The sequence below is a fragment of the Pinus tabuliformis genome, chromosome X (assembly GCF_031772625.1).
Source record: "Pinus tabuliformis cultivar Carrire ecotype Pingquan chromosome X, CPIR1, whole genome shotgun sequence".
Classification (NCBI taxonomy): domain Eukaryota; kingdom Viridiplantae; phylum Streptophyta; class Pinopsida; order Pinales; family Pinaceae; genus Pinus; species Pinus tabuliformis.
In genome coordinates, this window is record NC_142308.1 from 320,923,392 (window position 1) to 320,938,744 (window position 15,353).

The 15,353-nt window shown below is 33.2% G+C and overlaps 1 protein-coding gene across 2 annotated transcripts; it reads left to right on the top strand.

Moving 5' to 3' along the window:
* Window positions 1-3,311: 3,311 nt before the first annotated feature.
* On the top strand, window positions 3,312-13,214 carry LOC149139760 (uncharacterized). Of its 2 annotated transcripts, XR_016264865.1 has the most exons (3): window positions 3,312-4,201; window positions 4,415-4,880; window positions 13,013-13,214. XR_016264865.1 is itself a non-coding variant. In XM_089449742.1 (2 exons), exons 1-2 carry the CDS (start codon window positions 4,025-4,027, stop codon window positions 4,610-4,612), a joined length of 375 nt encoding a protein of 124 aa, XP_089305868.1. In that variant the 5' UTR covers window positions 3,312-4,024; the 3' UTR covers window positions 4,613-8,738. The 2 variants fall into 2 exon arrangements, 1 of the variants encoding a protein (XP_089305868.1); XM_089449742.1 differs by lacking the exon at window positions 13,013-13,214 and having other exon boundaries at window positions 4,415-8,738.
* The last annotated feature ends 2,139 nt before the right edge of the window (window positions 13,215-15,353 follow it).

Sequence of the window (15,353 nt, forward strand, 5' to 3'; positions counted from 1 at the left end):
TGAGGTATCTTTGCCACGACCAAGAGGGAACAACAACTATTTTCTGTGACAACACATCCACAATTGCATTGCCAAAGAATTCAGTGTTTCACAAGAGGACCAAGCATATTGATGCTAAATATCATTTTATCAGAGAATTGATTAACAATGATGAAATTAAGTTGCAGCATTGCAGGTCACAAGAAAAAGTTGTTGATATTTTCACAAAGCCATTGCCACATGAACGTGTTTATTTCAAAGACAGTTTGGGAATTGTCAATGGCGGCAATTTTTATTAAGGGGGAGTGTTGGAAATATTAATCCCAATCACCGCCTTGAACACACTGACAAACAACATGCTTGCCTAGTCAACCACTACATGGTTGTGATTTTGTTTGAAGGCGAAAGGACTAAAGTCAGACCATAAGTACAACCCTAACCATTCCACAACACAACAGAGAAGTTAAGGCATTTAATGAAGTTTATTAAATAAGGATGGGCAAACATTCACTCTGGTAGTGTTGCCCACACTCCACAACACTTGTAAGTTCAAAAAACCATTTAATATGTAAAATCTCCCATGTTGCGTATTAATTATTTTCTCTGTCATGTATTAATGTCAAGTTTGTATGTTGAGATAAATATGTATGTAAAATTCATTTGTGATGTTGGACAAGTTAGAGAAGGAGAGTCTATGAGGTAGTGAAAAGGAAATCGTGGAGGAAATATTGGTGGGCTTGTGAAAACTAGTTTTAAAGAGTTTTAGAGAAGTTTACTCCACAACCTAGTAATAGGTAAATCACTGTAAGTTTGTTTTGTTTTTCACTTGGAGCTGCAACCTCCATTTATCAAGCAAATATATTTCTTTGTGTTTTAACATATAATATAAAGTGTCGCTAGTTACAACAACCTCCTTTGTTTTATTTTTTTTTACTATACTTAAAATTTATATTTTAACTAAGTCTCTGTGTCGTTGCAATATCCTTGCCGCAACTTATTTTTGAAATAATTGACTTTGCCCCAACCGATTTCTGAACTCCTTTGCCCTCGTAAAAATTTCTAACAATAGCGAAGGTCCAAAAGAACACCTAAATATATAGTTTTGAAACACATGCTAAAACGAAAAAATAAAATAAGCGGTCTCGAAAGTAGAGTGTAGGAGCACCTGGATGGAGGAAAGCATTGAACTCGGGATACCAAAATAAGCAGCCATCCGTTGCAAGTTTATCCACCTAACTTGTTTTTTAAATTTAGATTCTGAATAATTCCAATAATATAAGCATGGATAACTCCACAATGCACCTCACTAGGTCCTTGAATTTACATGGCAGCCATGTGTTGCACTGGCACCATGCTGTTTTCAAGGACGTGATCAACTTAATTCAATGAATACTAATTTCGGTTATCATAGTTACTCCATCACTTATCATAGAACTTCGAAAAAACAAAAATCAAAATCCACGTTAAAAATAACTAATAAACTCTCAAGTAAGATGACCACTTTCGCAACGACCACAGGTGTAAACCAAAAGAAGGGATGGCTCTAACTCACTCCTGTTAAGCGATATTCCCTTAGAAACTCTACGTCCTCCCCAATATTGACGGACTAACTCCACCCAAATTCCAATGAAAAGCCTACTAAAATTCTAAAAAATTAATGCCTACTCGAACATCGAATCCACATTTACCACCCTACCTGAAAGGCTTTCAGCATCTATTAACTCACACATAAGAGCGAATAAGGATTGATATCCCCCAGTATCGGTGCATTGATGACGATGGGCGGACTTCACCTTGTAACTATGCATGCATATTGATACTTGTGAAATTGAAATTTTTTACGGAGTTGTTTATGGAAGTGGAGGAATTGATTGGACGGTTAAAAATAGGTGGAAACTAGGTGAAAAATATTCAAAAAATCTTGTAGAGAAAGTGTTTGAATCATGTTTTTGATGGTGGAAATGGAGTCAACACCATCAAAAACTTTTAAGACACCTAAAATTATGAAATTTGACAGCTTTTAAATTTCCATAACTTTCTAAACCAAAAACATAATTATTAGAGTAAAGCATTTTTTATTTCTATGTGAACAGTAAAATCCATTATTTATCATTTCATTTTGAATTAATTGATAATTAGTTTTTTTCGTAAGAAAAATCAAAACTTTTAATTAGATTCTTAGATGGTTAGTTTGAGTTTTCATGATCATTTAAACAATAAAAAGTTAAATAGAGCTCTTTTTCTTTCCAGCATTAACCAGAATCATGAAAGTTTTAATAAAACCAATTTTTTATTTTTAAAATTAGAAAGTAAAGATGTTTTATGAAAAAACATGAATCTCTATTTTATTAGATTTTTGTAACCATTTAAACCCGGAAAAAAATATATTGAATTTTCTTTTCATCACTCTTAATAATCACGAATTCGTTCACTAAAATCATTTGTTTATTTCTTAAAATTCAAAAATCTAAGTTTTTTTTATAAAATTCACGTCTTTCCATTTTTTCCAGGAGAATTATTTGTTTATTTCTTAAGATTCAAAAATCAAAGTTTTTTTCACGATTTCGTTTACTAAAATCATCTGTTTATTTCTTAAAATTCAAAAATCGAAGTATTTTATAAAAATGATCTCTTTCCATTTTTTCATGAGAATGATTTGTTTATTTCTTAAAATTCAAAAATCAAAGTTTTTTAAAAAATTATGAATTTCCATTTTATTATTTTATCATTGACATAATGATTTAACCCACTCTTGTCAGCTCATTCACTTTCTGTTTGTTTATGAAAAGTTCGACGAGTATATAAATTATTCTTTACCATGATATTTTAAGTAGAATTTGCTTCAAAATTTCATTATAAAATTGATATTAATTTGATTTCCTAAAGTAATTGTTCTTATTCTTGGAATAGTTTTAATTCTCCAAAAGAACTTTCATTCTCATTTTTCTATATAAAATTTTAATAGAAATTTAGCAATACTAAAGCTTACTACATTGATTTGAGTTAACATTAATCATCATCAATATCAATATTACTTTGAATATTATGACTTTTAATTTAAAAAATATTTTATATTTATTTTTAGTTTTTAATTATTTTTTATTAATATTGGAAACCATAATACAAATTTCTTTTAAATTAACGGTCTTATATTTATTATGCTGTAAGGCGTTTCCCTCTGAAATCAACTCCCCCAACTGCCTTTCTGTCATAATTTTGACCGTCAGATCCATTGTTAGCCGATTAAATGTGTTTCCACCATTAGATACTACTAACTGTCAATGAACTAATTCTTGATTTACACTATTATAACCATAATCTTATTTGCAATTCTTTCAACTCTGTTCGTTGGCTCGGCTGGGTGCATCTAACCCTAACCCTGTTCCTAAGCCTGTTCATTACCAGATAGCCTGAGGAACAACTCGGTATGTATGGGGAGTTGTTTATTACAGTGTTTAGTGTAATTTTGTTTGTATTCTTCTAGTTCCAAGAACGGTGCTCCTCCACTTTGAGCCATGTAATTTTCTAGGGCATCGTCCGCCATGACTGTGACTCCTCTATTCTTTATATTTAGACTTCAAAGATCTGATGAGTACCTTTGTCCAATCATCAAAGCGATGCATTGGAATGCAGATGCAAATTAGGTCTTCTTGCATGGATCTCCAAAGAATATGATTCAGAGTTTCACAAACTGAAGCAACACAGAATTCCACATGTATCACATCCTCCGACAATCTCTCCTCTGGCTCCTCTCGAAGCAACAGGTCCACTTCCTGGTTGTAGCCATGGTAGCCTTTTGCCATGCAGTTCAGACATGGCAGTAGGCACTGGGAATGAGGCAGTCATTTTAGGGTTCTCGACATCCTAAGAGCAAGCAGGTTTATGACCTCTGCCATTGTGAAGAATACAATGCATCTGCAGAGGTCCAGGCATCCACATTTCTCTGAACATATCTCTCAAAATCAGGACTGACATAAATGTGCCAGTAGCTGAAGCAGCTGGTGATGCTGTTGAAACTGAACAAGCTGACTCAAGCTGTGGAAAGATGTCTAGTAAGAAAGGTAGTGAACAAATGAGATATGAGTCAATTGAAAAGGAAAGTAATAAGGCTATGAATGGAAATGGAACCAGTAGCGTAAAGCAAAGGGGAGAGCCAGTGTCTTCTCATGTGGCTTCCACCACTTTTCCTCTTCTTAATAGATTGGATCATCTGGATATCGTTGTAAGGGCCTTTCAAATCTTATTAATCTTAGAATATATATGAACGTTGTAGTCTATTTGTTATAGGTAGTCTACTTGTTATAGGTATTTGTTATATGTAGTCACAGACGCAAAGCTTGAATTTTGAGCATTTGGGTAGCTTAAGCTGCCGCACATCTGAATTGGGTTGTCCTTGGATTCCTTTGCCATGGCCTCTTCCTTGACTATCTCACAGGCTTCTACAAGCTCTGTCACTGCCACCACATTGAATAATTCCCCACAGTCTGAGCGCCTGAGCTCCTCTGCCTCGCCAGCGGGGTTCAACTTCAGTAAAGTCACAAGATTGAAGCTTTGGTCACATGGTAAGGTTGCCTACTCTTCCAGAAGCTCGTCCCATAGGCGCTTGAGATTTCCGGCCCCCAAGGTCATCTAGGCTGTTGCGGTTGAGACCCTGGGGGCCACCAGCATTGGGCTGGCGGAGAAATCGATCAGTGCTATCTGTTTTCTAGCCATCGATGCTATCAAGAAGGGAAATTCTAGGCACCCTAGGTTGCGTATGGGCTGCACCCCAATGGGTCATATATTGTATGATGCGGTCATGAAGTATAATCCTAAATCGGGATCAGTTTGTGCTAAGTGCTGGACATGGGTGTATGTTGCTGTACGCTCTCTTGCATCTGGCAGGCTTCGACAATGTGAAGGTTTGTATGCTTTATCTTCATTTCTGCACAAAAAAGTCATAAGCTAATTGGGTTTTTCGGTTTGCTTTGATCAGGTAGTTTTATTGGTTTATAACTATTGTCAGAACTTTATTTGGAATTCTAAGAGAGATTGAGATGGACTATGTTTGGTTTTTTTATTTTAAATTGAGATATTTGATGTGTATTAGCAAAGATCCATCTAAATCTAGGGTATTCACTTCGAGGTTGTGAAGGTCAAGGTTACATACTCAAAGGTCCAATATTTTATTGGTTCACTATATCTGTGAATTTGAGATATGTGTCCTTATAGAAAGTGCATATCAAACCCAGTTGCAGACATCTTTGTGCTGATGCCCATATTCAATGAACCCAGTGCACAATCTAGATTTATTTAGACTCACACATACATGAAGGGTTGATGGATCAGCTCTCCTGCCCCCAAGAGAGGGGTGGATGTTAGATGGAATTTTGGGGTCCTACAATAAGAAAACTAGACAATTGAAGGTTGGTGGGTGGGGATCGCCAATTGAAGGTTACTGTGTTGTTCAAATTTCTATATTAATATTGCCCCCTGCTGTCTTTGTTTTGATTTTGATTGAGTTGTCGAAGCCCAAGGCCGAAAACCTGACAGTGGCTTGGGAGGTTTGAACTGGTCCATTATGAATTTTCCATCATTTTGGTCTATCCACTAATGATTTCACTCACAATGGCACAATGACAACATGGTGATCTCGGCAACTCCTTAAATCACCTCTTCAAGGAGGATACTGCTAAGTCACTTGAGTGAAGATGTGTGAATTGTAGAAGTCCATTGTTCTTCCTTTGCAAGTCTGATGTGAATGGTAAAAATCAATGAATCTACCTCTGCATACCAGGACTGGCATGAATGGTAAAAGTCAATGAATCTGCCTCTGTGTGCCACTAGAAGATGTTGGATGAAAATATCTGTTTTAAAGGCAAGAAATGGAATGGTTTTCTTGTTTTTTGGATTACCAAAAGAAATGGCTTAGATAAGATAGCTTACAAATGGAGGCACAAGTTCTGAGGCTCTCATGTTCTTAGTTCAGTGGTGTTATTTCAATATATTGGCCCTGTTCAAGTATTGAATGATTCAGAAATTAGCAGATTTGTTAGCTAGTGGAGGCAGGAACTTTGCACTTCTTTTCTGTCAAACCTGGTCGCTGATAAAAGATGAGAAGCAGCCTAATCACACATCTGTTGGTAAAGGACTAATACTAAGAAAGTAGGTAGAAGTGGATGATGTTCATATGCTTTATCTTCATTTCTGCACAAAAAAATCATAAGATAATTGGGTTTTTCTGTTTGGTTTGATCAAGTAGTTTTATTGGTTTATAACTATTGTCAGGATTTTATTTGGAATTCTAAGAGAGATTGAGATGGACTATGTTTGGTGTTTTGTTTTTAAATTGAGATATTTGATGTGTACTAGCAAAGATCTGTCTAAAGCTAGGGTATTCACTTCGAGGTTGTGTTGTAGACATCTTTGTGTTGATGCCCATATTCAATGAACCCAGTGCACAATCTAGATTTATTTAGACTCACACATACAGGAAGGGTACGGTTAGACATTTTGGTCTAACTTGTCCAAAATAAGTTGCCCAGGATGTCTAACCTGTCCAGAATAAGTTGCCTAGGATCCCACAGGCTGGAATAACTCTACTGAATCACTTCACAATTTGAAATAACTCTACTGAATCACTTCACAATTTGAGTAGCAACTCTACTGAATCACTTCACCATTCGAGTAGTCACAACTCTGTTGAATCACTTCACAATTCGAGTAGTAAGAACTCTGCTGAATCACTTCACTTCCATAGTTAATCACTTGATTAATTAATTAATTTTGAGTTAATTAATAAATTTTGAATCGTCCAACTCTCCATGATCAGAGCCCAGAGATTGTCCATGGTGTTAAATCCATCGTGTTGAATCCATGGTGTCAAAGTTGTTCTTCAAAGCTCTGCCACATTTGAATGTGGGGTCGAATCCACTGAGATAGTTAATGTTTCTATGACTTCCACCACTGACTCCCCTGAAGACCACTGCCAGGAATTTGTGAGTTTTAGCTCTACCAATCACTCTGCACAGGAAATTGATCCCAAGGCAAATAATGATGGGAGCTTAGAACATATCTCTCAAAATCAGGACTCTGACATAAATGTGCCAGTAGCTGAAGCAGTTGGTTTCTGTAACATCAAATCCGAGCAACCCATGACCAAAGCAATAAGAATGGCTGTCATTATCACAGCGACTCTAGCTTCAGAGGGTTGCATGGAGTTATCATACCATTCAACAGTACCTCCTTCAAATATAAGAAGCAGAGCCCAAATAATAGAGCAAATCAAATTTTCAAAACCAACCATAAATGATAAGGTTCCAATGTCCAGAAAATTACCTCTGAATTTCAACACTTGGCAAACATCTGTGTTATTGGAATTTGACTTCACCATAGGTTTGGTTTTAAATGTGTTGGCAGTCAACCCACTTCCTTTGTTGTCCACAACATAGTCTCGAATTTCCCTTCTTTAGTACTAGATTATATGCCTTCCAACTCTTGAGTGGACGGGTGTCGGTGGCAAGCTTGGGTGAGAGTGTTGATTTCACTACTTTCTGTGATTACATTGCATTTCAATGGGGAAGAGGAGGCAGAATTCCATTTCCACATTTCCACAAATGTACTTTTGCTTCGTGACACTAGACCATTAATTATTTATTTATTTTAATTGAAGTTAGTTCTTACAACCATTTTTTCTTTGTTTAGCTTTTGTTGTAGGAGGGAGACTTCCACCACTGACTCCCCTGAAGACCAATGCCAGGAATTTGTGAGTTTCAACTCTACCAATCACTCAGCATAGGAAATTGATCCCAAGGCAAACAATGATGGGAGCTTAGAACATATCTCTCAAAGTCAGGACTCTGGCATAAATGTGCCAGTAGCTGAAGCATCGGGTTTCTGTAACATCAAATCCGAGCAACCCATGCGCAAAGCAGTAAGAATGGCCATCATTATCACAACAACTCTAGCTTCATAGGGCTGCATGGAGTTATCATACCATTCAATAGTACCTCCTTCAAATACAGAGCCCAAAAAATAGAGAAAATCAAATTTGCAGAACCAACCATAAACGATAAGGTTCTGATGTCTAGAAAATTACCTCTGAATGTCGACACTTGGAAAACAAAGCCCAAACAATAGAGAAAATCAAATTTGTAGAACCAACCATAAACGATAAGGTTCTGATGTCCAGAAAATTACCTCTGAATGTCAACACTTGGAAAACATCTGTGTTATTGGAATTTGAATTCACCATGGCTTTGGTTAGAAATGCATTGGCAACGAACCCACTTCCTTTGTTGTCCATAACATAGTCTCGAATTTCCCTTCTTTAGTACTAGATTATATGCCTTCCAACTCTTGAGTGGACAGATGTCGGTGGCAAGCCTGGGTGTGAGTGTTCATTTCACTACTTTCTATGATTACATTCCATTTCAATGGGGAAGAGGAGGCAGCATTCCATTTCCACATTTCCACAACTATACTTTTGCTTGGTGACACTAGACCATTAATTAATTATTTTAATTGAAGTTAGTTCTTACAACCATTTTTTTCTGTGTTTAGCTTTTGTTGCAGGAGATATACGAGGGCTTTCCCTAGATATAGTTTTAGTTAGAGGAGGGATAATTATATGTCTAGGAGGGATAGAAAGGGTACGAGGGCTTTCCCTAGATATATTTTTAGTTAGAGGAGGGATAGTTGTATGTCTAGGAGGGATAGAAAGGGCACGAGGGCTTTCCCTAGATATAGTTTTAGTTAGAGGAGGGATAGTTGTATGTCTAGGAGGGATAGAAAGGGTCCAGGGTGGGGTGGGATTTGGATTTAAAAATTGCCTCAAAGGTGGTGTTGGGTTTTAGATTTAATTTTACATTGGTTAATGGTATTTTTGTGTAGTTTGTAGATTTTAATATATTTTAGAGATTTGACAATTTACTCGTTTTTATCCATTTTTCATTTGCAAACTACATATGATCAAGTCAAAATTTGTTCTTATTTAAAATAGTGAAATGTGGAATGTGTGTGATAGACTACTCTCATGCAAATCAGTGGAATGAATGTGATGGTCTAGTGCAAAACAGTGGGATGAGTACGTGGAATGAGTATGATAGATTAGTCTGTTGATAACAGTGGAATGAGTATGATAGTTTAGTATGTTGATATCTATAGTGGAATGAGTGTGACGGTCTAGTGTGTCGATATGATTTTGATAGCAACATTTTGAGTTGATATTTAGTCTGTATGATCTTGATAGGAGTATTTTATAGTTGAGTATATTATTTTTCCATCCAATATAAAAATTAGATTAATATCAAATCAAAATTTACTTTATATCTAGTCTTGCATGATCTTGATTCTGCTGATTTTGATAGCAGCATTTTACAGTATGATGTATTTAACATTAAAGCTATTTGCTTGCTGAAAAAGAAAGAACATTGTACATAAAAACTCACAGTAATATTAAAGCTATTTGCTTGCTGAAAAAGAAAGAACATTGTACATAAACACTCACAGTGTTACTATCAACATTGTGAAAAGATATATATATATATTCTTGTATTTTGATTGAATGATATTCAATCTTGAACATTCTTAGAAAAGTTAGGCATTCTATGTAGATTGCAGATTTTGGGAATATTCTAGAATTTGATAGTCTCGAAAGGGTAAAAAATTCACTCATTTTCTGATATTTTTCAGCATAAATTCAATTCAACAATAACAACTCAATTCCAGAAGAAAAACTAAGAAAAAAAATCATACTTAGTGATATGGTATACAACCTTGACTATTCATATTTTTCAGCATAAATTCAATTCAACAATAACAACTCAATTCCAGAAGAAAAATTAAAAAAAAAAATCATACTTAGTGATACGGTATACAACCTTCACTGTTCAAATTGCTGAAAAACTCCTCCTGAAGAACACTTATGAAGAGAGTAACCTCCAAAATAGCTTAAGAAAAATAATTTGTTATACCAAATATCATCCAAAACTGTCAGTACATGATACATCTAGATTAAAAGAATTCCGAACTCTACTAGAGTACATCAAAATAAAAATTACTTTTATAACATACATGTTGCCCTCATAATCACTGACCATCTTATATCCTATAATTGTAAAATGCTTTCATCTTTAACCTACAACGCTATTATCTTGACTTGGAGATGTATTAATGATTGAACCGTAGTAATACTTTGCAGAGGCTTAGCTTTAAAATAACTACACCACATCTTTGATGGCTCACAAACGCACATGATGGTTCTCAGGTGGTAAGATAATGGATGGAGTTTTTTTATGATTACACCAATTGATTCTTGCAGGATAGCGAGTGTAGAAAGTTATGCTTGAAGAAGAAATATTTGGAGAAAGTGCAATTGCCCAATATAATATTGGTTTTGGTTTTCAAAGGGAGTTAGTGAGGCTTGCACTTTCTTATTATTCTTGTTACTGGAAAATATATATAATTCAGATCATAATCTACATAATGTAATAAAGACAACCATAAGTGAGGCTTGCACTTTCTTATTACATAATGTAATAAAGACAACCATAAGTGAGGCTTGCACTTTCTTATTATGCTTGCCCACTGGAAAATATATATCTACATAATGTAATAAAGACAACTACAAAAAGCTGTATTTTATTATTATATCTTATATCATCTAGAAACATGTAAATATCTTAATATCAGCATCATGAATCATTTGACAACCTAAATAGCTTAGATGATTTATTAGCAAAGTCCATTATATTCATCATGTCAAAAAAATTGCAAGTTAGATTTTCCCATTCCCACGTCTTGATTGTTCCTCAATTTATGCCTCACGGCCTTTCCTTTGCAACATCTGGTGCAAATGCTAGTTGTAACCTTACTGAATAATAAACCCACCACCTCATTAGTCTGAATATTACCATTTTCAATGTAATTATTTTTTAATAACATTTAATTATTTTTTATTAATTTCTATAACCAGCATACAAACCATATTTATTGTAACCTACTTCATAATTTTATAAAAGAAAAATATGCCTCTAAATGTCTTCTTTTTCATTTTAATTTGACTATATATATATATATATATATATATATATATATATATTAACCACATGGTGAATCGGTAACTGCCAGTCCTAATCTATGTGAGACCCAGGATCAATCCTCGTAGCTGCCACTATAACACCAAGAGTACATCCAACTACCTCCCACTATAATACCAAGAGTACATCCAACCACCTGCAAGTAGATATACTAAGATCCTATGGTTTTAGCAAAGCTAGACCAAGGCGGGGGTGTGGAATTCCACCACAGCAGGCCTGTTTCTGGAGCATCCACCACAGCAGGCCAATTTCTGGAGCATCCACCACAGCAGGCCAGTGTACTAAATGAGTCTCCAAGTTATATCAAACCACACACCACACTACAATTTGAAAATAATATATTATGCCCAAATAAACTTATTATCAAACCACACATCACACTACAATTTGAAAATAATATATTATGAAAAAGATTGATTTTATTGGAGGTTCCTCTCATCCTTTTGCAGAAATACTACACCCAAGTATTTAAATAACTTTTTAAAAAATGGCTTTGTAAAAGGCTTTTCTTATATCAGTATTTGTGTTCTGTTAATAGTAATCGTTAAGTTTACTAAGTCCATGCCCCGACACACTGGACAAACTTCTAGCGCGTTCATGTAAGCATAAAATTATTGAAGGATAAATCAAATTATTCCTTACATTATATATTACGACTAAATTTCCCTGTTGCTTTTAGTTTAGCCTGTAATGTCTTCCCAAGTTTAGCCTGTAACATCTCCTCTCAGCATTACCTGATTTTAACTGGATTATCTTTTTAGTGTCGATAAACGAAGTAAGTTTTGTATTGGAAATACTTTTCAATTTATTCTGTGGAAAATTCGGTTAAAAAAAGTTGAATAATATATTTGAGTGGTTCAATTTATATGATGATAATGATTTACATTTACTAAGATTAATGTGGTTTATTGCATTTTATGATAAGAGATTAATTGAGATTTTTTAATATTTTATTTTTATGACTGAAACGAAGAGAAAGAAATGTCTCTAGATCACCATAGTTTCACTAGTAGAGAAAGTTGATAGTGTAACAAATGCTTAGTAAAGTTGACACATTCTTTCATCCCAAGGTATTTTGGGAATAGAACAACCCTTGGTTTAGCTTCAATGGGCATGCCAATTAGTTCTTACTTTTGAATTGTTCATTTTCTTTTACTCTTGGTCAAGAGAAAAAGATAAATTTGATTAGCAAGAATGCAGTTTATATAAGTTCATTGTTTTATATAATACATTTCAGATGATTTCACTTCTGATCAAATTTCATATTATGCATGCTTTTAACTATGTTAATTTTCTAGTTTAAATTAAAAGTTTTACATTTTTGTCAAATATTTTCCTTTCACTTTAGCTCAAAATTAGTTTAAAAGATTTAAATTTTATTATTATTTTTTATTATTTAAAATTGCTTAATTTAATTATTAAGCTTTTTATATTTTTCATGAAATTAAGTTGATATTTTTTTTGAAAAATTGTAAATTTTTTATTATTTAAAATATTTTTATAAATTTAACATCTTAAAAAACCATTGCACTATTAAAAATTTACTAAAATTTACCATTCTAAAAACTCTCCACTAAATTTTAAATTTATTTGACCACACAATATATTTAAAAAAATTATAAAATAATTATATATAAGTTATATTATATTATATTTTTTTATTAAAATTTACCATTCTAAAAGCTCCAGACTAGATTTCGGGTATATTTGACAACAAAATTTATAAAAAATAATAAATATATATATATTATTTTTTATCAATTTTATTATTGTTAAATAACATCTAGGCGTGGATGGAGATTTTTCACCTTTTCTTCTTTTCTTAGAAAAATTTCGTTTTTGATGATTGCTCAATTGCAGGATCAATAAGATTTCTGTTAGGACTAATGTTAATTTTCCGTTGACATTGATTTTTATTATCATAATTATATTCATTTTGTACTTTCATACCACAGGGTTATTTTTTTTGGTTGATAAGTGGGTGAATCCTGAAAATCACTTTGGATCGCACCTAGCTTGAGCTGCACCAACACAAAACATGCTGGATATTTTGGTATCGGCTAGACTAGAACCGGTGACCTTTCCTTACGGAGCGCTTTAGCAGCGGGCTCCTTCACTGACCATTCTAAGTCTCTTTGATTTTATACCACAGTTTTAACTGGCAATGGAATTTGTTAATAAAAATGGATTGATCTAAATTCTAATTCGAAAGGTTGCAAATTATAAGTTTACATTGAATTGTGCTTTGATTAAACTAGAACTGTAGTTTAAATTGAAATGTAGTTTGACAGGTTATACATTATAATTTTAAAATATAAATAAGGTTGTATAGCTAGTGTTACCGGAAATGGAATTTGTCATTAAAAATGGATTAATTTGAATTGTAATTTGATAAGTAATATGTTATAATTTTAAAATATAAATAAAGTTGTATAGCTAAGTTAAATTATTGAACTTTGAAAAATATGAATTAACTATCACATTTGAAAAAGACGTACATTATAGATACTTTTACTTAGTTTAAGTATACTTAAATTAGAGTAAAAAACAACGAAGGCATACATGAATTGATGAACAAAGTGTTTTTCAGTATTGCTAATGACCTTTGACTTATAGTGTCTGGACATTGGAACCAGAATCCTAGTACCATAGGTAGAAACCCAAAAAGGTTTCTACCTTAGAATATCGAAAAAATTGTAAAAAAAATATTGTTAAGTTGCATTGGAAATATGCTAACTAAAACTGCAGTTTTAGTTAGCATATTTCCAATGCAACGTAACAATATATTTTTTTTACAATTTTTTCGATATTCTAAGGTAGAAACATTTTTTGGTTTATATATATATATAGCATATTTCCAATGTAACATAACAATTTTTGTTTTACAATTTTTGTGATATTCTAAGGTAGAAACATTTTTTGGTTTATATATATATATATATATACCTCTCATCAAATTCTATTTTTACACAATATTACATTTCCCAAAAATGTTTCTACCTTAGAATATCGAAAAAATTGTAAAAAAAATATTGTTAAGTTGCATTGGAAATATGCTAACTAAAACTGCAGTTTTAGTTAGCATATTTCCAATGCAACGTAACAATATATTTTTTTTACAATTTTTTCCATATTCTAAGGTAGAAACATTTTTTGGTTTATATATATATATAGCATATTTCCAATGCAACATAACAATATTTGTTTTACAATTTTTGTGATATTCTAAGGTAGAAACATTTTTTGGTTTATATATATATATATATACCTCTCATCAAATTCTATTTTTACACAATATTACATTTGCACGAATACATTCACTCTAAAGTTAAACATCACAAATATTCCTGAATATATTAAACATGAGTAAAAGGTATATGTTCTACACAACTTAAACAAACACTCAAGAAGAGTTTTTTATCAAGCACAATAAAGGAACTAATAAATTAAGAAAATGTTGATATTATAATGCTAGATCTAAGACTTTTGTAATCCTTACGATGTGATTAATCCGAAAGATTGATATCTACATTATGGATCACAAAAGTTTTAGATCTAACATCCTCTATTATACTGTAATCAACTCCAATACCATGTAGATTTTCCTGTAGATTCACAGCTCACGTAATTCCCTAAAACACAAGACAGTAATCTACTCTACTCTTTATAACGGAAGTCCATAAAGATTGATGAAAACAATAATTGAAAAGAGGAAGATAATGAATGGTACATAATACAATACTTATCTCGGGAAAGCCACAACTCAAAACCCCTACTATCTATATTTCATTAATTAGAAATCTGAGTGAAAATACAAAGTGTGATCTCAATAGAACAATTCATGCACAAGAACAATCAACTCTCTACTCACAAGCTAGCTCAAGCCAAACCTTACTCTATTCTGTGGCTCTCCAAGCCCCTATTTCCTTGTGCCATTCCTGGTTAAAGAATATGAATGAATACAATATGCTATTCTCAACCTGCACAAGTATTTCCTATTCTCTGCCTGATGACTTCCTTTGACCAATACTTAGCCAAATTGATAGCCTTAAAGCTTCTTATTCCTCATATAATTCCTTAGAGATTTAACACGCATTTAAAGGGAAATTGTCACTTCATAAATGTGAAATCCAAACATAGGTCCTCCTCTGATTGCATGCATAATCTGTACATCTCAGAAAATCATACAAATGATAATACACAGTCACTGCACTCTAGTATCAACTGGGTCTTCCTCTGAACTCACATGCATGAGATTCTCATGAATTAATCTTCAATTATATGGCGTAGCACCTA

What these genes read in the sequence shown, in the direction of transcription:
- LOC149139760 (XM_089449742.1), top strand. Translation starts at nt 4,025, where the DNA reads ATGTCTAGTAAGAAAGGTAGTGAACAAATGAGATATGAGTCAATTGAA. An exon ending in TGGATCATCTGGATATCGTT is followed by an intron (nt 4,202 to 4,414) that starts GTAAGGGCCTTT and finishes ACTATCTCACAG; the next exon opens with GCTTCTACAAGCTCTGTCAC.